Below are 22126 nucleotides of genomic sequence, written 5' to 3' on the forward strand. Positions count from 1 at the left end.
GGGGTGGGTGAGGAGCAGGAGGGAGAGAGGGGTGGGTGAGGAGCAGGAAGGAGCGAGGGGTGGGTGAGGAGCAGGAGGGAGAGAGGGGTGGGTGAGGAGCAGGAAGGAGCGAGGGGTGGGTGAGGAGCAGGAGGGAGAGAGGGGTGGGTGAGGAGCAGGAAGGAGCGAGGGGTGGGTGAGGAGCAGGAGGGAGAGAGGGGTGGGTGAGGAGCAGGAAGGAGCGAGGGGTGGGTGAGGAGCAGGAGGGAGAGAGGGGTGGGTGAGGAGCAGGAAGGAGCGAGGGGTGGGTGAGGAGCAGGAGGGAGAGAGGGGTGGGTGAGGAGCAGGAAGGAGCGAGGGGTGGGTGAGGAGCAGGAGGGAGAGAGGGGTGGGTGAGGAGCAGGAGGGAGAGAGGGGTGGGTGAGGAGCAGGAGGGAGAGAGGGGTGGGTGAGGAGCAGGAAGGAGCGAGGGGTGGGTGAGGAGCAGGAGGGAGAGAGGGGTGGGTGAGGAGCAGGAGGGAGAGAGGGGTGGGTGAGGAGCAGGAAGGAGAGAGGGGTGGGTGAGGAGCAGGAAGGAGAGAGGGGTGGGTGAGGAGCAGGAAGGAGAGAGGGGTGGGTGAGGAGCAGGAAGGAGAGAGGGGTGGGTGAGGAGCAGGAAGGAGAGGGGTGGGTGAGGAGCAGGAAGGAGAGAGGGGTGGGTGAGGAGCAGGAGGGAGAGAGGGGTGGGTGAGGAGCAGGAAGGAGAGAGGGGTGGGTGAGGAGCAGGAAGGAGAGAGGGGTGGGTGAGGAGCAGGAAGGAGAGAGGGGTGGGTGAGGAGCAGGAAGGAGAGAGGGGTGGGTGAGGGGCAGGAAGGAGAGAGGGGTGGGTGAGGAGCAGGAAGGAGAGAGGGGTGGGTGAGGAGCAGGAAGGAGAGAGGGGTGGGTGAGGAGCAGGAAGGAGAGAGGGGTGGGTGAGGAGCAGGAGGGAGAGAGGGGTGGGTGAAGAGCAGGAAGGAGAGAGGGGTGGGTGAGGGGCAGGAAGGAGAGAGGGGTGGGTGAGGAGCAGGAAGGAGAGAGGGGTGGGTGAGGAGCAGGAAGGAGAGAGGGGTGGGTGAGGAGCAGGAAGGAGAGAGGGGTGGGTGAGGAGCAGGAAGGAGAGAGGGGTGGGTGAGGAGCAGGAAGGAGAGAGGGGTGGGTGAGGAGCAGGAAGGAGAGAGGGGTGGGTGAGGAGCAGGAAGGAGAGAGGGGTGGGTGAGGAGCAGGAAGGAGAGAGGGGTGGGTGAGGAGCAGGAGGGAGAGAGGGGTGGGTGAGGAGCAGGAGGGAGAGAGGGGTGGGTGAGGAGCAGGAAGGAGAGAGGTGGGTTAGGAGCAGGAAAAGGAGAACATGGATAAACCTGATCCTGTCCTCACCTGGCGTCAATAGAGCAAGGGTCACTGGATAGTGGCTATGTGTGGGTGCCTTGCTTTGTTTTCCCCTCTGTAATGCAGAGAAGCTGGTGTGAATTGCTATGAGCTGTACTTCAACATCAAGTACTTACCCCATGGAGTGAGTTGGTGGTTGGAATAATGTCGAGGAGCTGGGGATGGGCGGATTGCTAAATATTTCTGCTGTGAATCAAGCAAAATCTCCGTTGTTTTCCTCGTCAGTACTCTTTTTTAAAAATCTTTCACGGGATGTGGACGTCACTGGCAATGCCAGCATTTACTGCCCTTCCCTAATTGCCCTTTGATACAACCGAGTGGCTTGCTAGGCCATTACAGAGGGCAGTTAAGAGTCAACCACGTTGCTGTGAGTCTGGGGTCACATATCGGCCAGACCGGGTGAGGATGGCGGATTTCCTTCCCTGAAGGACGTTAGTGAACCAGATGGGTTTTTATGACAATCCGGTAGTTTCATGCTCACCATTACTGACACTAGCTTTTTAATCTAGATTTATTTAATTAACTGAATTTAAATTCCCCACAGTGGGATTTGAACTCACGCCTCTGGATCACTAGTCCAGCAACATATCCACTATGCTACCGTACCCATTGTTGGCGATTATGGCAGCGGTATGTCTGTTGGTGAGGGTCTCTCACAGCAGCAGCAGTTGGAAATTCAGTATTATTTTAGCACTGAGCATTTGAATTACCCACAGCTTTGGATTGGGATCCAAGAAGGATCCTAATGTGTCCTAGGTCAGGAAGAACAGTTCGTCAGTCACATAAGTGGGCATCGAACTGGTTGCCAGTGTGTTCTCTTTAACAGATAGAAATCATTTACCTCCTTTGTTAAAAAAAAAACCTCCGATTTAGACTAGAGTACTTTGTACTGAATGCAGCTGCACGTCACAGTATTGTTGCCCCTTAATAACAGTCTTTTGTAATCAGAGAGGAATATTACTATAGGGAGCAGTTACATTCACTATAAAGTACTGTTTGCATGTTTGTTATTGATGTGGCCATAGTTATTTGCAAAACTAAAATTCCCCACAGTGCAGTTTGTACGTACTGCAATAAGAGACCTCATAACAGTAACAACAACTTGTATTTATATAGCGCCTTTAACATAGTAAAATGTCCCAAGGCACTTCACAGGAGCGATTATCAAACAAAATTTGACATTAAGATACATAAGGAGATATCAGGACAGGTGACCAAAAGCTTGGTCAATGAGGCAGGCTTTAAGAAGCATCTTAAAGGAGGTCAGGTAGAGAGGCGGAGAGGTTTAGGGAGCAAATTCCAGAGCTTAGGGCCTAGACAACTGAAGGCATGGCCGCCAATGGTGGGCATGCACAAAATGGCAGAACGCAGAGATCTCGGAGGGTTAGAATCATAGAAATTTACAGCACAGAAGGAGGCCATTCGGCCCATCTTGTCCGCAGGCCTACAAAGAGCTCTCCACCCTAATCCCACTTTCCAGCACTTGGTCCGTAGCCCTGTGGGTTACGGCACTTCAAGTGCATATTCAACTACTTTTTAAATGTGATGAGGGTCTCTGTCTCTACCGCCCTTTCAGGCAGCGAGTTCCAGACCTCCACCACCCTCTGGGTCAAAAAAAGTTCTCTTCAACTCCTCTCTAATCCTTCTCCCCATGACTTTAAATCTACGCCCCCTGGTTACTGACCCTTCTGCTAAGGGAGATAGGTCCTTCCTATCCACTCTATCTAGGCCCCTCATAATTTTATACAGGTTGTAGGACTGGAGGAGGTTACAGAGATAGGATGGGGCGAGGCCATGGAGGGATTTGAAAACATGGATGCGATACTGCAACTGCTAACAGTGGAAAGCAGGAGAGAATGGCCATTAGAGGAAGGGGTAAATTTCTACCATTTCCCCCACCTCTCCTGATGGCGCCAACTCTTGCTAGAGTACGGTTCAACACCTGCCAGTCACCTTCTGGTACCTCGTAACGTGGTTATTCTTCAGGTGTGACCCCACGGTAATCCAACTGCAAGGGGAATCACAGCGGACGAAGCTCAATTCTGCCCCCGCCTGATGCCCACCGCATGAACACTTTCCATCAGAAATCTGTGGACAAGGATTTAAACTGGGGCTGTGGAAAAAAAAAGTTGATTTTGGCTTCTTTTCGATGGAGTGGATGGCGAGATATAGCGGGTTCATGCATCAGCAAGCAAGGAGGCCAAGAAAGAGAACCAAGAGGTCACTGTAGTTCATTTCTTGCAACCAGTGAGACATAATCCAAAAGGAGCAGTCCTGAGTAAATATCTAATAATAATTAAAATAAACTTAGATGCTGACCTGCTCCGGTGAGACAAAGGTTACAGGATTTGTCACCTCATAAGCAATTTGAACAGAAGCTCCGCCCATGTCCAGTATGCCGACCGTCCGCTTGCGAATCACAGGGCCTTGGTTGGGATTGCTGGACACAGTTACGGCAACACGTGCATCGTCATCTAAAAGCAACAGGTGAGAAGAAGAAAAGGAAGAGGCTGCGATTAGATCAGTGGCCTATTCAAATCCAATAGACTTTGCAGTACAGCACGAACACAACTTAAAAAAAAAAAAAATTCTTGGGATGCGGGCGTCGCTGGCAATGCCAGCATTTATTGCCCGTCTCTAAATGCCCTTGAGAAGGTGGTGGTAGGCCTTCTTGAACCACTGCAGTCCGTGTGGTGAAGATGCTCCCAACAGTGCTGTTAGGGAGGGAGTTGCAGGATTTTGACCCAGCGATGATGAAGGAACGGTGATATATTTCCAAGTCAGGATGGTGTGTGACTTGGAGGGGAACTTGGAGGTGTTAGTGTTCCCATGCGCCTGCTGCCCTTGTCCTTCTAGGTGGTAGAGGTTGCGGGTTTGGGAGGTGCTGTCGAAGAAGCCTTGGCGAGTTGCTGCAGTGCATCTTGTAGATGGTACACACTGTAGCCACGGTGCGCCGGTGGTGGAGGGAGTGAATGGTGGAGGGAGTGAATGTTTAAGGTGGTGGATGGGGTGGTGATCAAGTGGGCTGCTTTGTCCTGGATGGTATCGAGCTTTGAGTGCTGTTGCAGCTGCACCCATCCAAGGCAAATGGAGAGTATTCCATTACACTCCTGACTTGTGGCTTGTAGGTGATCGAAAGGCTTTGGGGAATGAGGAGGTGAGGCACTCATATGCAGAATATCCAGCCTCTGACCTGCTCTAGCCCTACACAAACCTTTCAGCTGCTTTTATTCACAAGAACAGAGATTAATAAATAAGGCCATTCGAGCCATCATGTTGCTCCTTCCAACAACCCATGAACAATCTATACCATTAAAGACTCTCCCCTTCTTACTTCATCTTGATGGTGGTGGGGGGGTGGAAGTCAGAAGTAGGGTGTATAACTACAAGGAAAAATGTTCACGATAAATTTCTCCATCACTCCCAAGGCAATCAAATAAAAATGCCAGGATATCAATCTACATTCTTGTTTATGTTATTCAGCTCCGACCAGTTGCGTTGTACAACTGAATTTCCCATGACCCAGCATAATGGAAACCATAGCGTTCATCTAAATCTGTCCTTGGAACATTCAATTCCTTTCTTAATCAGATATTTGTCCAGCTACTTTTTAAAGCCAGAATGCAACAAACTTAATGTTGTCCAAACTCGTTTCAAATTCAGACCGTGCGCAATCTGGGCAGGTGGGGTTGAAATGTTCCGGAGGCCATGTCTACCATGGTTAGGCCCAGGACTTCAACTCAGCCCAGACTAATGAAATGAAACCACCCTCTCTCTCATCAGAATGTTACCAGGACTCCAAAGGTAAAGGTGAGGAGAGGAGTGGGACATCTGCTTGATAAAACATGGACAGCACATGGCACAGCTGTAAGGCGTTGTGGGATTTTCAAAGTTCAAAAGTTTACTGCAATCGGCCCCAAAAGGATTGTGATTTGGGAAATGTTACGTTTTGTGGCCATCTGTTTTTTTTTGCCCAGAGCTTGGTTGGAGCTTGAGCAGACACAATAACTTACACAGCATAGCTGACCACTTAGCAAATGAACTTTAAAAATAAACGCAGATGAGGAGAGATTACATAAACTAGGCTTGTATTCCCAAGAACATAGAAGGTTAAAGGGGCTGATTTGATTGAGGTTTTTAGGATTTTGAAAGGAATTGATAGGGTAGAGAGAAACTTTTCTGCTGGTGGGGGCGTGTAGGACAGGGGGGACAACAACCTTAAAAATCAGAGCCAGGCCATTCAGGAGAGAAGTTGGTAAACATTTCTTCAAACAAAGGGTGCTGGAAGTGTGAAAAACTCTCCCACCAAAAGCAGTAGACGCTAGCTCAATTAATAATTTTAAATCTGAGATCCATCGATTTTTGCTAGCCAAGGGTATTAATGGCTATGGAGCCAAGTGGGTAAATGGAGTGAGGATATAGATCAGCCATGATCCCGTTGAATGGTGGAACAGGCTTGAGGGGCTGAATGGCCTCCTCCTGTTCCTGGACCCAGGTTATTGCGCACCCTTTTGGCTGGGGAATCTAAAAGTGCTGAGCACTGTTACTTGTCTTTTGAATATCTGAAGGTTTTTGTGCAATTTTTAAAGCAGACACGTGTGAAATTAGGGGCTTCTGAAAGGATGTCGGTGGTTGTGCAAACATTTCCTGCAAAAATAACTTTTCAGAGACTAAAATAAGGCAGTAAACACCAAACAGAAACTGCTCGAACCAGAAAGAGGAAGCAAAACAACTTACATTTAGATAACACTAAGGTAGCAAAACATGCCAAATCACTTTATAGGGGAGGCAAAGAACAAACAGCAGAAAGTAGGAGAGAAATTTGGGCATGTAGCACAGTCGAAGAAGTAGGTTTCAAAATGGCTTTTAGGAGATGGGGAAGAAAACTAGCCAAGCAAAGTGGTTTGGGAAGAGAGCGCCAGAGAAAAAGGGGCCGTGGGGGCTGAAAGCTGTCATCGATAGTGAAGCCAAGAGGAGGGAGGGCAGGGAGACAGCTGACTGGAGTCAAGAGTGGAGTATGCATACTGGCACACAGGCCAGAACAGAGGTCGGGTGAGGTGACACCCCCATTTGGAAGGATTTGAAACACAGCGACATTAACAGGTGGACCTACCATCTTCAATATGGTCAAATCGTCCGAGAACAAAGTTGATTCCAATCCAAGCATAGACGCCTGTCAAAATAATTCTATAAGTCAGTAACAAGATTGAAATATGGAAAATAAAATACATTAGAGAAAGCGTTTCAGAATACCACACCTCAGCATTAGTCACGCACCTCGCACTGGATCCAAAACCTCAAGAGGTTTTGGGAGGGGGAGGGCAAAATGAGGACCTTACTGAATCGCAGTACAATTCTTCCCTTTTGTAGTATCCTATTTATCCCATAATGTGCACGTCATAGAGCCTGATAAGAAGGCTGGCAGATGATTTGGCGAGATTGAGTAGACTAGGCCGATATTCTCTAGAGTTTAGAAGAATGAGAGGTGATCTCACTGAAACATACAAAATTCTTACAGGGCTTGACAGGGTAGATGCAGGGAGGATGTTTCCCCTGGCTGGGGAGTCTAGAACCAGGGGTCACAGTCTCAGAATAAAGGGTCGGCCATTTAGGACTGAGATGAGGAGAAATTTCTTCACTCAGAGGGTGGTGAATCTTTGGAATTCTCGACCCCAGAGGGCTGTGGAGGCTCAGTCGTTGAGTATATTCAAGACAGAGAGCGATAGATTTTTTGAATATTAAGGGAATCAAGGGATATGGGGATCAGGCGGGAAAGTGGAGATGAGGTAGAAGATCAGCTATGATCTTAGTGAATGGCGGAGCGGGCTCGAGGGGCTAAATGGCCTACTCCTGCTCCTATTTCTTACTGTTCTTATGACTGCAACCGAACACTAATGTAAGGCACTGATCGACTGACGGGAAGCATTTGAACACCCTGCTAACACTCGAGGTTGAAGGCCCACACATGAATAATCCGGGTGGGTTACCAGTGGTTGGTTGAGGTCTAAGGAACTGTGCCCCCAGCAAAGAGTCAGCGCCTTCGTAAGAGGAGGCCAACGAAGAAATTAGGCAAGATAAGATAAAACGTGTGGGGAAATGGTGCAGTTTTAATAGCTGTGCACTATTTCAGTCTGGTTTGCATTAGTCTTGCGTGTTACAATTTTAGCACGGTCACATGGCCATTTGCAAAGAAAATAGCAAGCTTCCACCACTAGTCCCTCACACGTCAAAAATTTCCATTCAGTGATGAAATCTCCACCTTCTAGGAATCGCACACTAGTGTTCGTGGAGCTTAAAACATACAAAGGGATATTTTCAGTATGATTCAAAGAGCCCAGCGGCTGTGTGACAAATCCAAAAGATAATGGGAGGAATTTAAAGTATTGAGAAAAATCACTTCTTTTTTTAAAACTTTTCAACAGGAACCCTGTCTATATCTGAAGACGAGATGCTATCAAGTCTGGCTAAAGAGTGGTTTAATTACTGAGATGAGCAATCATTGCTCACTGACAAATGGAACCCTACTTGGAACACGGGTGCAGGTTATTTAATAAAAAAAAGATTATATCTTCAAAGGGGAAAAAAAAATCAAAAAGAAAAACAGAGCTAACAGAAACCTACGCACCCCCATGTAAAGCGCATTTTTATACATTTTGCCGAGTATCGATGGGCCTCAGGAGTAGACTACATTACCTCTGTGCAGCTGACCCAGATATCAATCGTATTAATGCTGGGGTGTAACGGAACTTGCAATTGTCGAGTTATTTGGATCAGCATGGTGCACAGGATTGATCCAGCCGCTGATTGCGATTCTCAGCTCATCAAGAATATGCAATTACTTTCTGGGTGTCAATCATACCACAAAATCAGTGATTCAAATATTTTAAAAAGTGCATCGCAATGCAGATGTTTTTGCCACAGCAAGTTTAAAGCCTCTTACAACCATGCAAGAAAACAGAGGCAAGCTGGATCGGTGCCAGACCACACTGATGTCCGCATGCCTTGTACACTGTGAGCACGGCAACCGTGTGTGTGCACGTCTGCGTGCGGCAACCTGCGTGCTCAAGCTTTGCAGAGCATTCAGGTTCTCGGCCCCCATTCTCTCCTCTCTCCCCCACTCTGCCCTTCTCTTAAACTCATACTGTGGTGCAGTTCCACAAGCTCCAGCCATCCTGCAGTAGTTGGTCCAAGTGATTATTCCTCATGTGTGCACCTAGGTATGGCGAGTGTCAGAAGACTGCGTGACTGTGGAAAGAAAAGAACAAACTTGCATTTCTATAGCGCCTTTCACAATCTCGGGATGTCCCAATGCACTTTACAGCCAATGAAGCACTTTTTGAAGTGTAGTCCCTGTAATGTAGGAAACACGGCAGCCAAATCGTGCACTGTAAGGTCCCACAAACAGCAATGAGATTATGACCAGATAATCTGTGTTTTAGTGATGTTGGTGGAGGGATAAATTGTTGGCCAGGTTACTGGGAATTCTTCTATTCTTTGAAATAGTGCCATGGAATCTTTTATGTCCACCTGAGGGGACAAACGGGACCTCGGTTTTAACGCCTCATCCAAAAGACGGCACCTCCGACAGTGCAGCGCTCTTCAGCACTGCACTGGGTGTGTCAGCCCAGATTTTGCACTCAAGAGCCTGGAGTGGATCTTGAACCCGCAACCTTCTGACTCAGAGGCGAGAATGCTACCTACTGAGCCACCGCTGACACAAAGCGCGTAGCTGAGCCCAATCTCATCCTCAGTTGACATCCACGTGGGCATTTGCATGGAGCAATCACTGGAATAATGATCAAGGACAAGAGGGCTCAACAGCTTACTGGAGCATCCCAACTGCGATCAGCTAACTCTGCACAGAATGGGAGTCGAACCTGGGACCTGTTTATCTGCAATGACTTGATACTATGCTACATGGTGTATCTGGTCCTCTATGCCTTTAGAGGGCGGGGGGTGGGCATTTGTAGTTTTTATAAAGCACAGTAAAAATTCAAAGCTTGGTCTAACACTTTCCCATGTTCCACAGACACTTCAAGTGTTAGTAGTCTCAGCTACAGACCTGCGAACAGACACATACACCACAATAGTGTTGTCTGTTTCTGTACTCTAAAAATATAACAAGTATATACGTTTGCATTTTTAATTACAAAACATACAAGAGTTGAACTAGAAAATACTGCAAACTGGTTAATTTACGAGTACTAATTTAACGAGTCACAAACTAATCAAGCGCCTGACTTTAATTTCATGCCTAGCCACATCTGACCTTTGCTATTGTGCCACGTGAAATATTTCCATGTTTAATTTTCATGATTACGTGGCCAGCTGCAGAATCCGTGCAAATTTCCTGATAAGCTGTGTGTCCAACAAGAAATGTAAGATCACAGCATCTCTGTGTGGGAGAGTCATTAAATTCAGCCATGGCAAAATTAAGGACAGGCAATTTAGTACACTTACCAAGTAGGTCCAGATTAGGCTCGGTTATTAGGCAGTGTGTACCATCTACAAGATGCACTGCAGCAACTCACCAAGGCTTCCTCGACAGCACCTCCCAAACCCGCAACCTCTACCACCTAGGACAAGAGCAGCAGATGCATGGGAACACCACCACCTCCAAGTTCCCCTCCAAGTCACACACCATCCTGACTTGGAAATATATTACCGTTCCTTCATAAGAACATAAGAATTAGGAGCAGGAATAGGCCATACGGCCCCTCGAGCCTGCTCCGCCATTCAATAAAGATCATGGCTAATCTTCGACCTCAACACTTTTCCTGCCCTATCCCCATATCCCTTAATTCCTCTGGAGTCCAAAACTCTATCTATCTCAGCCTTGAATATACTCAACGACTGAGTATCCACAGCACTTTGGGGTGGAGAATTCCAAAGATTCGCAACCTTCTGAGTGAAGAAATTCCTCTTCATCTCGGTCTTAAAAGCCCAGCCCCTTATCCTGAGACTGTGACCCCTAGTTCTAGACTCTCTTGCCAGGGGAAACAACCTCTCAGCATCTACCCTGTCAATCCCCTTCAGAATCTTACATGTTTCAATGAGATCACCTCTCATTCTTCTAAACTCCAGAGAGTATAGGCCCAATCTACTCAATCTCTCCTCATAGGACAATCCTCCCATCACAGGAACCAGTCTGGTGAACCTTCGTTGCACTGTCTCTAAGGCAAGTATATCCTTCCTTAGGTAAGGAGACCAAAACTGTTCACAATACTCCAGGTGTGGTCTCACCAGAGCCCTGTACAATTGTAGCAAGACTTCCTTACTATTGTACTCCAACCCTTTAGCAATAAAGGCCTACATGCCATTTGACTTCCTAATTGCTTGCTGCACCTGCACGTTAACTCTCTGTGTTTCTTGCACAAGGACACTCAAATCTATCTGAACACCAACATTTAATAGTTTCTCACAATTTAAAACAATATTCTGTTTTTCTATTCTTCCTACCAAAGTGAATAACCTCACATTTCCCCACATTATACTCCATCTGCCACCTTATTGCCCACTCACTTAACCTGTCTATATCCCTTTGCAGCCTCTTTGCGTCCTCCTCACATCTTACTTTCCCACCTAGCTTTGTATCATCAGCAAACTTGGATACATTTCACTCGATCCCTTCATCTAGGTCATTAATATAGATTGTAAATAGCTGAGGCCCAAGCACTGATCCTTGCGGTATCCTACTAGTTACAGCCCACCAATCTGAAAACGACCCAGTTATTCATACTCCCTGTTTTCTGTTAAGCAATCCTTTATCCATGCTAATATCTTACCCCCAACCCCATGTACCCTTATATTGCTTAACAACCTGTTATGTGGCACCTTATCAAATGCCTTTTGGAAATTCAAATATACTACAATCACTGGTTCCCCTTTATCTACCCTGCTAGTTACATCCTCAACAAACTCTAATAAATTTGTCAAACGCGATTTCCCTTTCATAAAACCATGTTGACTCTGCCTAATCAGATTATGATTTTCTAAGTGCCCTGTTACCACTTCCTTAATAATGGATTCCAGCATTTTCCCGACGACTGATATCAGGCTAACTGGCCTGTAGTTCCCAGTTTTCTCTCTTCCTCTTTTCTTGAATAGCGGTGTTACATTTACTAGCTTCCAATCCACTGGGACCGTTCCTGAATCTCGGGAATTTTGGAAGATCACAACCAATACATCCACTATCTCTGCAACCACCTCTTTTAGAACTCTAGGATGTACGCCATCAGGTCCAGGGGATTTGTCGGCTTTTAGTCCCATTAGTTTCTCAAGTACTTTTTCTCTACTGATATTAATTACTTTAAGATCCTCGCTCTCATTAGCCCCTTGGTTTCCCACTATTTTTGGTATACTTTTTGTGTCTTCTACTGTGAAGACAGATACAATATATTTGTTTAAAGCCTCTGCCATTTCTTTGTTCCCCAATATAATTTCTCCTGTCTCAGCCTCTAAGGGACCAACGCTTACTTTTGCTAGTCTCTTCCTTTTTACATACTTGTAGAAGGTCTTACAATCTGTTTTTATATTTCTTGCTAATTTACTCTCATATTCTATTTTCTCCCTTATCATCAATGTTTTGGTCATCCTTTGCTGGTTTCTAAAGCTCTCCCAATCCTCAAGCTTACTACAGGTAGACTACCCTTTATCCGGACTTCCGAAAACCGAAACCCTCTAAAAACCGAAGGTTTTTTCGTTCAGCGTAAGTCGTGCGTACGAACGAAAAAACCTTCGGTTTTTAGAGGGTTCCAGTTTTGGAAGTTCGGATAAAGGGTAAGTCGTGCGCACGACCCCCCGCCGACCCCGACAACCGCCGACCCCCCCGCGGACCCCGCCGGCCCCGACAACCGCCGACCCCGCCAGCCCCGACAACCGCCGACCCCCCCGCGGACCCCGCCGGCCCCGACAACCGCCGACCCCGCCAGCCCCGACAACCGCCGACCCCCCCGCGGACCCCGCCGGCCCCGACAACCGCCGACCCCCCCGCGGACCCCGCCGGCCCCGACAACCGCCGACCCCCCCCCCCGTACCCCGCCGGCCCCGACAACCGCCGACCCCGACCCCCGCCGACCCCGACTGAAGTCGTGCGCACGACCCCCCCGCCGACCCCCCCCTGCGGACCCCCGCCGACCCACCTTCCGAAATCCAAAATTCTCCTTTATCCGAAACTCGGCTGGTCCCGAGGTTTTCGGATAAAGGATAGTCTACCTGTACTATTATTTGCAACATTAGAAGTCTCTTCTTTTAAACTAATACTATCCTTAACTTCTTTAGTTAGCCACGAATGGATCACTTTTCCCGCGGAGTTTGTATTTTTCAATGGAATGTATATTTGTTGGGAATTCTGGAATATTTCTTTAAATGATTGCTACTGCTCATCTACTGTCATATCTTTTAATCTAATTTCTCAATCTACCTTAGACAACGCGCCCCTCATAGCTACGTAATTGGCTTTGTTTAAGTTTAAGACTCTAGTGTCAGACTTAAGAATGTCACTTTCAAATTCAATGTGAAATTCTATCATATGATCACTCTTTCCTAGAGGATCCTTTACTACAAGTTTACTAATTAACTCTGTCTCAATACACAAAATAAGATCGAAACTAGCCTGTTCCCTGGTTGGTTCCATGACGTATTGTTCTAGGAAACTGTCTCAAATACATTCCATGAACTCGTCCTCCACTTCCCTTGCTAATTTGATTTGCCCAATCTATATGCAAATTAAAGTCCCTCACGATTATTGTATTACCATTGTTACAAGCTCCTATTATTTCTTCCTTCATCATCGCTGGGTCAAAATCTTGGAATCCCTCCCTAACAGCACTGTGGGAGTACCTTCACCACACGGACTGCAGCGGTTGAAGCCGGCAGCTCACCACCACTTTCTCGAAGGCAATTAGGGATGGGCAATAAATACTGGCCTTGCCAGCGATGCCCACATCCCAGGAATGAATAAAAAAAGGCACTGTTATTCAAGTCAATGTCCTAGGAACAGAAGGAGGCTATTCAGCCCCTCGAGTCTGTTCAGCCATTCAGTTAGATCATGGCTGATCTGTATCTTGATTCCATCTACCTGCCTTGGTTTTGTAACCCTCAATACCTTGACCTAACAAAAATCAATCGGTCTCAGTTTTGAAATTTTCAGTTGACTCCCAGCCTCAACAGCTTTTTGGGGGAAAGAGAATGTCAGGTTTCCACAACCCTTTGTGTGACTGAATCAGAAACATCAAATGCTGGAAAGACACAGGTGAGTCAGTATCTACAGAGAAAAAAAGACCTGCTAATATTTTCAGAACTTCTCTCTACTGATGCTGACTCGCATGCTTTGTATTTCCAGCATTTACTTTTATTGTTTCAGATTTCCAGCTTTTTATTTTGCATTATATTTATATTCCTGACACTGGGCAGCTGAAAGATTTTTTTTGTTTTTAATCGCACTGGTGTCTGACACGCCTAGAAACCCTGTTTAAGTTTCCTAACAAAAATCTACAGAAGTAGCTTCTATTTCTCTAATGCGGATTGCACACTCTCTCTCTGTAGAGAAATATCCCACTTGCCTAAGACCAAAGATATTAGGGGCAGGTTAGCGTGACCCAAGTCTTATCCGCACTGCTCGAGTTTAATGGGCTGAAACTGTACAGAGCACTGGTAAATATTTTGCTGCTTGTCCAATAAGGACCACCCAACATTCTGCTTGTCCAATGAAGACTACCCAACATGCTGCTTATCCAATGAAGACTACCCAACATTCTGCTTGTCCAATGAGGACCATCCAACATGCTGCTTGTCCAATGAGAACCACCCTACATGCTGCTTGTCCAATGAAGACCACCCAACATGCCCCTTGTCCAATGAGAACCATCAACATTCTGCTTGTCCAATGAGGACCATCCAACATGCTGCTTGTCCAATGAGAACCATCAACATTCTGCTTGTCCAATGAGGACCATCCAACATGCTGCTTGTCCAATGAAGGTCACCCAACATTCTGCTTGTCCAATGAGAACCACCCAATATTCTGCTTGTCCAATGAGAACCACCCAACATGCTGCTTGTCCAATGAGAACCATCAACATTCTGCTTGTCCAGTGAGAACCACCCTACATGCTTGTCCAATGAGGACCACCCTACATGCTCGGTCACTGGCTTCCAGGGTTACCTAGAGCCAAGTGGGAAGACCCCCCCCAGCTCCCGTTGACTTTGAACCAGTAAAGTATTCAATTCCCCTGTACTAGCAATGAGTCACTGCTTATTTTTTTGGCTGGCGGTGGTGGAGAATTGGGGTATAAAATATATAATATTGCTGACAAGGTGGGGCCAATTTAAGCTGTAATGCTCATTGGTTGCACCATAATACACACCTTCTTGTTTACCAGATATCACCTCCGCATGGGACTCAGAAAACAGGAAGTCATATTCGACCGGCACATCAGTGTAAAGGTCCTCGAGAATGGCACCCTGTTGGCTGGAGAGATGCAACACATTTGAATTGAGATCAGATTTTCCCTCCTACATTATTTTACTTTAAAGAGTTTATGGCCCCGAACAGCCGCAGCCCTTCTGGCGTACTCCCACTGTAACTTCAGCAGCAGTCACCTGATTAGGCCGAGTCCCAGCCTTAAGTCGGGGTTTCCGATTGGGGGCGGTGACTCCCTATGGCGGGGGACTCCACTTTCCCAGCCTGCTGTGGGACTTGCTGTTGTATCATCGGACGTACACTGGGGCTGATCAGACATACCTCGCTGACAAATGGCGAACGACCAACTGGGCGACCAGGCGGAGATTGTGACCCAGCCCCCCCAAAGATTTAACGGGTCAATGCTTTAAAACATTTTAAAAGCCGGGAGGTTGAGGTGAGGTAGAAGAGCAACTAGCACCCCCTCTTGACCAGGCACTCTTCAGCTGGACATTCTAGGCTGGAAATTGGCCTCCTTAGCACCTCCCGTTATCGACTCCGGTGGGGGGTTAACGATAACGGGTCGCTAAGCACTTACCGACCAGGCGCAGCGAGAAGATCGACTCCCCCTGTGTTTGTAATGGAGCCGCCCCGGGACACTCCCCACAAATGAAATCACCAAAACAGTTCAACAGGGATCTGACTTAAAGGATCTTGAAGTCAGCGATTACATAAGTACATAAGAATTGGGAGCAGGAGTAGACCTTATGGCCCTTCGAGCCTACTCCAACATTCAATAAGATCATGGCTGATCTTCAACATCAACTCCACTTGCCCGCCTGATCTCCATATTCCTTGATTCCCCTAGAGTCCAAAAATCTATCGAACTCAGCCTTGAATATACTCAATGACTGAGCATCCACAGCCCTCTGGGGCAGAGAAATCCACAGCCCTCTGGGGTAAAGAATTCCAAAGATTCACAATCCTCTGAGTGAAGAAATTCCTCCTCATCTCAGTCCTAAATGGCCTAGCCCCTATCCTGAGACTGTGCCCCCTAGTTCTAGACTCTCCAGCCAGGGGGAAACAACCTCTCAGCATCTACCCTGTCAATCCCCTCAGAATCGTGTATGTTTCAATGAGATCACACCTCATTCTTCTAAACTCCAGAGAGTATAGGCCCATTCTACACAATCTCTCATCATAGGACAGCCCTCTCATCCCAGGAATCAATCTAGTGAACCTTCGTTGCACAGCCTCCAAGGCAAGTATATCCTTGCTTAAATAGGGAGACCAAAACTGTGCATAGTACTCCAGGTGTGGTCTCACCAAAGCCCTGTACAATTGTAGCAAGACTCCCTTACTCTTGTGCGCCAACCCTCTAGCAATAAAGGCCAACTTGCCATATGCCTTTCCAATTACTTGATTAAAATTGACATTTTAAACAAAAATGACAAAGAAATCCCTGGTAAAACCGTTAAGTCTCTTCTAGAGTAAAGGGAAATATTTCAAACAAAAACGACACGACTGGACTTTTCTTCCTCTTTAAGATTGAACTGTGAGCTGCCCCAATGGCACAGTTGGAAAATTTGCTCCCTGGTTCAGTCCCTGGTCTATGCAAAGCAATTATGGGGAGTTAGCTGGTCTCATCCAAGGTGGCAGTAGTGGGACACCAGAATTATTCAGTGCCCCCAGAGTTGGAGCAGGAAAAATCCCAGCTCTTGATTGCCATACAGAGGCTAATGAAAAGTGGATGTGTATGCACATAAGAAGGTAAGATTGGATTTGCCCGCGATATTCAGCATCCCGCCGACACTCACTGGAATGTGACTGAACGGTGAGCCGTAATTTGGCAGGATACTGGAGGAAAGTTGTGCCTGTGGAACATAGAAGATAGGAGCAGGAGTAGGCCATTCGGCCCCTCGAGCCTGCTCCGCCATTCAATGAGATCATGGCTGATCATCCAAATTCAGTACCCTGTCCCTGCCTTCTCCCCATATCCCTTGATCCCTTTAGCCTTAAGAAATATATCTAACTCCTTCTTGAATATATTTAATGAATTGGCTTCTACTGCCTTCTGTGGTAGAGAATTCCACAGGTTCACCACTCTCTGGGTGAAGAAATTCCTCCTCATCTCTGTCCTAAATGGCTTACCCTTTATCCTTAGACTGTGACCCCTGGTTCTGGACTCCCTGGACATCGGGAACATCCTTCCTGCATCTAGTCTGTCTAGTCCTGTTAGAATTTTATAAGTTTCAATGAGATCCCCTCTCATTCTTCTAAACTCCAGCGAGTATAAGCCCAATCGACCCAATCTCTCCTCATACGTCATTCCTGCCATCCTAGGTATCAGTCTGGTGAATCTTCGCTGTACTCCCTCCATGGCAAGAACATCCTTTCTCAGATAAGGCGACCAAAACTGCACACAATACTCAAGATGTGGTCTCACCAAGGCCCTGTACAACTGCAGCAAGACATCCTTGTTCCTGTACTCGAACCCTCTCGCTACGAAGGCCAACATACCATTTGCCTTCTTAATCACCTGCTGCACCTGCATGCTTACCTTCAGCGACTGGTGCACAAGGACACCCAGGTCTCGTTGCACTTCCCCTTCTCCCAATCTATTGCCGTTCAGATAATAATCTGCCTTCCTGTTTTTGCCACCAAAGTGGATAACCTCGCATTTATCCACATTATACTGCACCTGCCATGCATCTGCCCAATCACCCAACCTGTCCAAATCATACTGGAGTTTCTCGGCATCCTCCTCACAGCACACACGCCCACCCAGCTTTGTGTCGTCTGCAAACTTGGAGATATTACATCGAGTTCCCTCGTCTAGATCATTAATATATATTGTGAACAGCGGGGGTCCAAGGACCGATCCCTGCAGTACCCCACTAGTCACTGCCTGCCACTTGGAAAAAGACCCGTTTATTCCAACTCTTTGCTTCCTGTTTGCCAACCAGTTCTCTATCCAAGTCAATACCTTGCCCCCAGTCCCATGTGCCTTAACTTTACATGTTAATCTCTTATGCGGGACCTTATCGAAAGCCTTCTGAAAGTCCAAATACACCACATCTACTGGTTCCAACACTATCCTATCAAAAGTCAACTCCAGGGGCAGAGGGAAATTTTATTATTTTAAAATGCAAATGTGACTAGCAAAGGTCTCATTTTTGGTATAGCACATTGTTGAAGTATTTTTAAACATGGTCAGTAATTTAATTTAGTTCACTGAGAAGTGCAGTGAGATGCTCCTGGATCCAATTCCAATACCTTTTTGGTAGAAGCCTCATGCCAGCAGTGCAGAGGATGTACAATGGCGTCTCTTTGTGCTTCACAACAGGAATGTATGCAGCGGCAAAACTCAGGAGAGGACGGAGATAATCCGTGGCTTTATCCGGGGAGGAGGCCAGCGTCGAGATGCCTGGAAAAGCAATGCAATGAACGCAGGCTATTAAAATATTAATCAAGTTATGCGACGACACGAGACCTCAATCAAACATTTTGGAAGGCAAGCACACACTCACTTCCCCGTGATGTTTAATGTCTGTATCATAGATTCATAGAATGATACAGCACAGGAGGCCATTCAGCCCATCGTGCCTGTGCCGGCAAAGCGACGCACTTCGCTAGTGTTACCCCATACAGCTTCTCTTCATACCCTCTCTTGCTACTTCACAATTGCTGGTACAGCCTTCAGCCCACCTTGTTCCTACTATCTGGAACTCCCTCCCTAAACCACCGTGCGCCTCTCCGCTTCCTTTAAAACCTTGTGAGAAAGCATCTTTTCAACCGCGTTTTTGGTTGCCTCTTGCCATTACTGCTAAACGTCAGTTTCTCCTCTGTGAAGAGTCTCGACATGATTCCACGGCGATAAAGACTGTATAAATGTAGGTTATAGGTAAGCAATATTCTTGGGTTACTTCTGATTTGCTTCCTTCATTTCTGTCAAATTTCTTGTGGTAAACCATAACATTCTCAGTGTGCATTATGAGCAGCAAAAGAAATATCCAGGAATAACAGGGCAAGATCACCACAATGGGTAACTGACCCATACAGACCAGGTACGACTCATGGGCTGCAAAATTCTGCTCCTTTGCGCCTGCTATTAGCGCCTCTGGGGACGCTAATGGGGCGCAAAGGGCTTATCGCCCGGGCGGAGGTAGCGCCCCGCGAAATTCGGCGGGGCGCTACAGAGGCGGTAGCCGATAGCACTGCACCCCTGCTGGTAGCGCCCAGGCCGCTGCGCCGCCAGCTGCGACCCCTTAGCACCCCACGGTAGAAACTTGGCCGTGCCCTGTGAGGCTGCCACAGGTGGCGTCAGCGCCAGCCTCGCGGGTCGTCAGCTGGGCCGACCTCTGCTCACGGGGCGCTAATTAAAGGGAGGTGCGGCTGCGACTCGCGCCGCCATTTTATTTTTTTTGGCTGACCTCCAGGTTGGCCATTGGCTTGGTCTGTGGCTGCCCTCATGCAGCCCGGCACCGTGTCTCAGAGCCGGGCTGCAGCCACGACACCACGGCCCTGGTGGGCCAGTGTGGGCTATCGGAGGCCCTGCAGAGCTCGCAGCGTCCATCCCTTTTAACGGAAGGGGAGGGGCACTGAAATGCATCGGTGCCACGCGGAGCGGCCACTAGCGCTCCGGTGCTACCGCGCTTTCGACACCGCCCCGAGAGGAAGTAGAGCGCCCGAGATAGCGCTCTGCTTCCTCGCCGGGGCAGTAAGCCAAATTTAGCGGCCGGGGCAGTACTTCTGCGCTAGGCGCTAACTCTCCGGCGATAATTTGGTTACCGCCCCCAAACAGGGCATAACCGAATTTCGCCCCCATGGTCTCTGCTGAATTAGAAAGACTTGTATTTATATAGCGCCTTTCCTGACTTCAGGACATCCCAAAGCCTTTTTACAGCCAATGAAGTACTTTTTGAAGTGTAGTCGCTGTTGTAATGTTGGAAACACGGCAGCCAATTTGCGCACAGCAAGCTCCCACAAACAGCAATGTGATAATGAGCAGATAATCGGTTTTAAGCGATGTTGATTGAGGGATAAATATTGATAAAGACGGCACCTCCGACAGTGCAGCACTCCCTCAATACTTGAAACCCACAGCCTTCCGACTCAGAGACGAGAGTGTTACCGACTGAGCCACGGCTGATTCCATCTAGTGTGGCACAAGAGTTCGACAATTCGCCTCAGTGCCCCAGGTGTGGAGGAAATGGCCAGGAAGCTCCCACTCTGGATCTATATACAGCGAGCCCTGCTGGGTTCTGATGAAGGGTTTCCAGGAAAGTGTTAGCCTCTCTTTCTCCCTCAGATCCCGACTGGTCTGTCATGCATTTCCGGCTGTTTTTATTTCACACCAGGATCATCGTGCTCCTGGTAAAAACACAGCTCCATGAGTGTCAGCTGTGGCTCAGTGGGTCGCACACTCGCCTCTGAGTCAGAAGGCCGTGGGGTCAAGTTCCACTCTAGAGACTTGAGCACAAAAATCTAGGCTGACAGTCCAGCGCAGTACTGAGGGAGTGCTGCACTGTCGGAAGTGCCACCTTTCGGATGAGACATTAAACCGAGATCCCGTCTGCTATCTTTTGAAGAAGAGCAGGGGAGTTCTCCCCGGTATCCTGGCCAATATTTATCCCTCAAATCAACATTACCAGAACAGATTATCTGGTGTCATTATCACATTGTTGCTTGTGGGAGCTTGCTGTGCACAAACTGGCTGCTGCATTTCCTACATTACAACAATGACTACACTCTGACCTGGAATTCACTGCCGACGGAAGTGGTGGAAGCGGAGACACTCAATGTTTTCAAGGGGAGACTGGATAGGCACTTGAGGGAAATAAACTTGCAGGGCTACGGGGATAGAGCGGGGGAATGGGACTGACTGGATTGCTCTACAGAGAGCCGGCATGTACTCGATGGGCCAAATGGCCTCCCTTCTGTGCCGCTATGACTCTATGACTTCAAAAAATACGTCATTGGCTGTGAAGTGCTTTGAGACCTCCAGTGGTCGTGAAAGGTGCTATGTAAATGCAAGTTTTTCTTTCTAGCCTATAGCTGCTGTTTATAACAATCTCAATTCGATTACATTGATACAATGAACCCGAGACACATATGTAAATGTCGAATATTTGAACTGATCGCACAGCCAATGTCCATAATAAATATGACCACATGAGGGCAGTAAAGCTGCACTATGCCCTAGTGTACACAACACATATATATTAATAGGCAGGATGTCCCTTCACTGCCGCTTCACCTTAAAGATAAAATAGCTCAGTTTATTTAAATGCTGTTCAATTCCAAGTTAAAAAAATATTGTACACTGAATTTTTTTTCCAAATTATGTTTTTAAAAGATTATAAGTGCCAGCCTTGGCTCAGTGGTAGCACTCTCGCCTTAGAGTCCGAAGGTCATGGGTTCAAGTCCCAGTCCAGAGACTTGAGCACATAATCTAGGCTGACACAGTACTGAGGGAGTGCCGCACTGTCGGAGGTGCCGTCCTTTGGATGAGACGTTAAACCGAGGCCCTGTCTGCTCTCTCAAGGTGGACGTAAAAAATCCCATGGCACTATTTCGAAGAGGAGCGGGGGAGTTCTCCCCGGTGTCCTGACCAATATTTATCCCTCAACCAACATCACTAAAACAGATTATCTGGCCATTATCACATTGCTGTTTGTGGGAGCTTGCTGTGCGCAAATTGGCTGAACGGTACAGAAAGAAATAAAGACTTACATTTCTATAGCACCTTTCACGACCTCAGGACATCCCAAAGCTCTTTACAGCCAATTAAATATGTTTTTTTTAAATGTAGTCACTGTTGTAATGTAGGAAACGCGGCAGCCAATTTGTGCTCAGCAAGCTCCCACAAACAGCAATGTGATAATCTGTTTTAATGATGTTGATTGAGGGATAAATATTGGCCAGGACACCGGGGATAACCTCCCTGCTCCTCTTCGAATAGTGGCTGCGGGATCTTTTACATCCACTTGAGGGGGCAGACCCAGCTTAACGTCGCATCCAAATGAGGTCCCCGAGATCCTGAAAGGCGCTAATCCCCATGTTGGCAGTATGGAGAATGGTGCCACCCGGTGCAGTGCGAGGCCACACACTCTCCGAATCTACGCCGAGTTCGCTGCTGTCAAGCTGGAGCAGCAGTTTGAGGGAGGAGGGGTCGATATAAGAGGTGGCTGTGCTCAGGAACTCTTCAATCTCATCGACTCCTTTCAAAACACTTCTCTCACCTTGCTCCCTTCCGCCCACCCAAACCCTCCAGCTTGGTGCCTTATTCTTTCTGTCCTCTCTGAGCTGAGATGTCTTCCTGTACACGAGGAGCGCTATGGA

The 22126-nt window shown here is 47.6% G+C and overlaps 1 protein-coding gene across 2 annotated transcripts in view; it reads right to left on the reverse strand.

Annotated features, from left to right (window-relative positions):
- Nucleotides 1-22126, reverse strand: part of LOC147113329 (ectonucleoside triphosphate diphosphohydrolase 4-like) — a 97907-nt gene that overhangs the window by 34798 nt on the left and 40983 nt on the right. For both annotated transcript variants that reach the window (XM_085994262.1, XM_085994263.1), the window contains 4 exons: nucleotides 18059-18209; nucleotides 14748-14851; nucleotides 6494-6553; nucleotides 3700-3854 (listed from right to left, as the gene is read on the reverse strand). In XM_085994262.1, coding sequence (XP_085850388.1) covers nucleotides 3700-3854; nucleotides 6494-6553; nucleotides 14748-14851; nucleotides 18059-18209 — 470 coding nt within the window. The remainder of the gene's footprint in view (nucleotides 1-3699; nucleotides 3855-6493; nucleotides 6554-14747; nucleotides 14852-18058; nucleotides 18210-22126) is intronic.

This window comes from Somniosus microcephalus, chromosome 8 (assembly GCF_052327205.1).
Source record: "Somniosus microcephalus isolate GS21.2 chromosome 8, FLI_Smic_1.0, whole genome shotgun sequence".
Classification (NCBI taxonomy): Eukaryota; Metazoa; Chordata; class Chondrichthyes; order Squaliformes; family Somniosidae; genus Somniosus; species Somniosus microcephalus.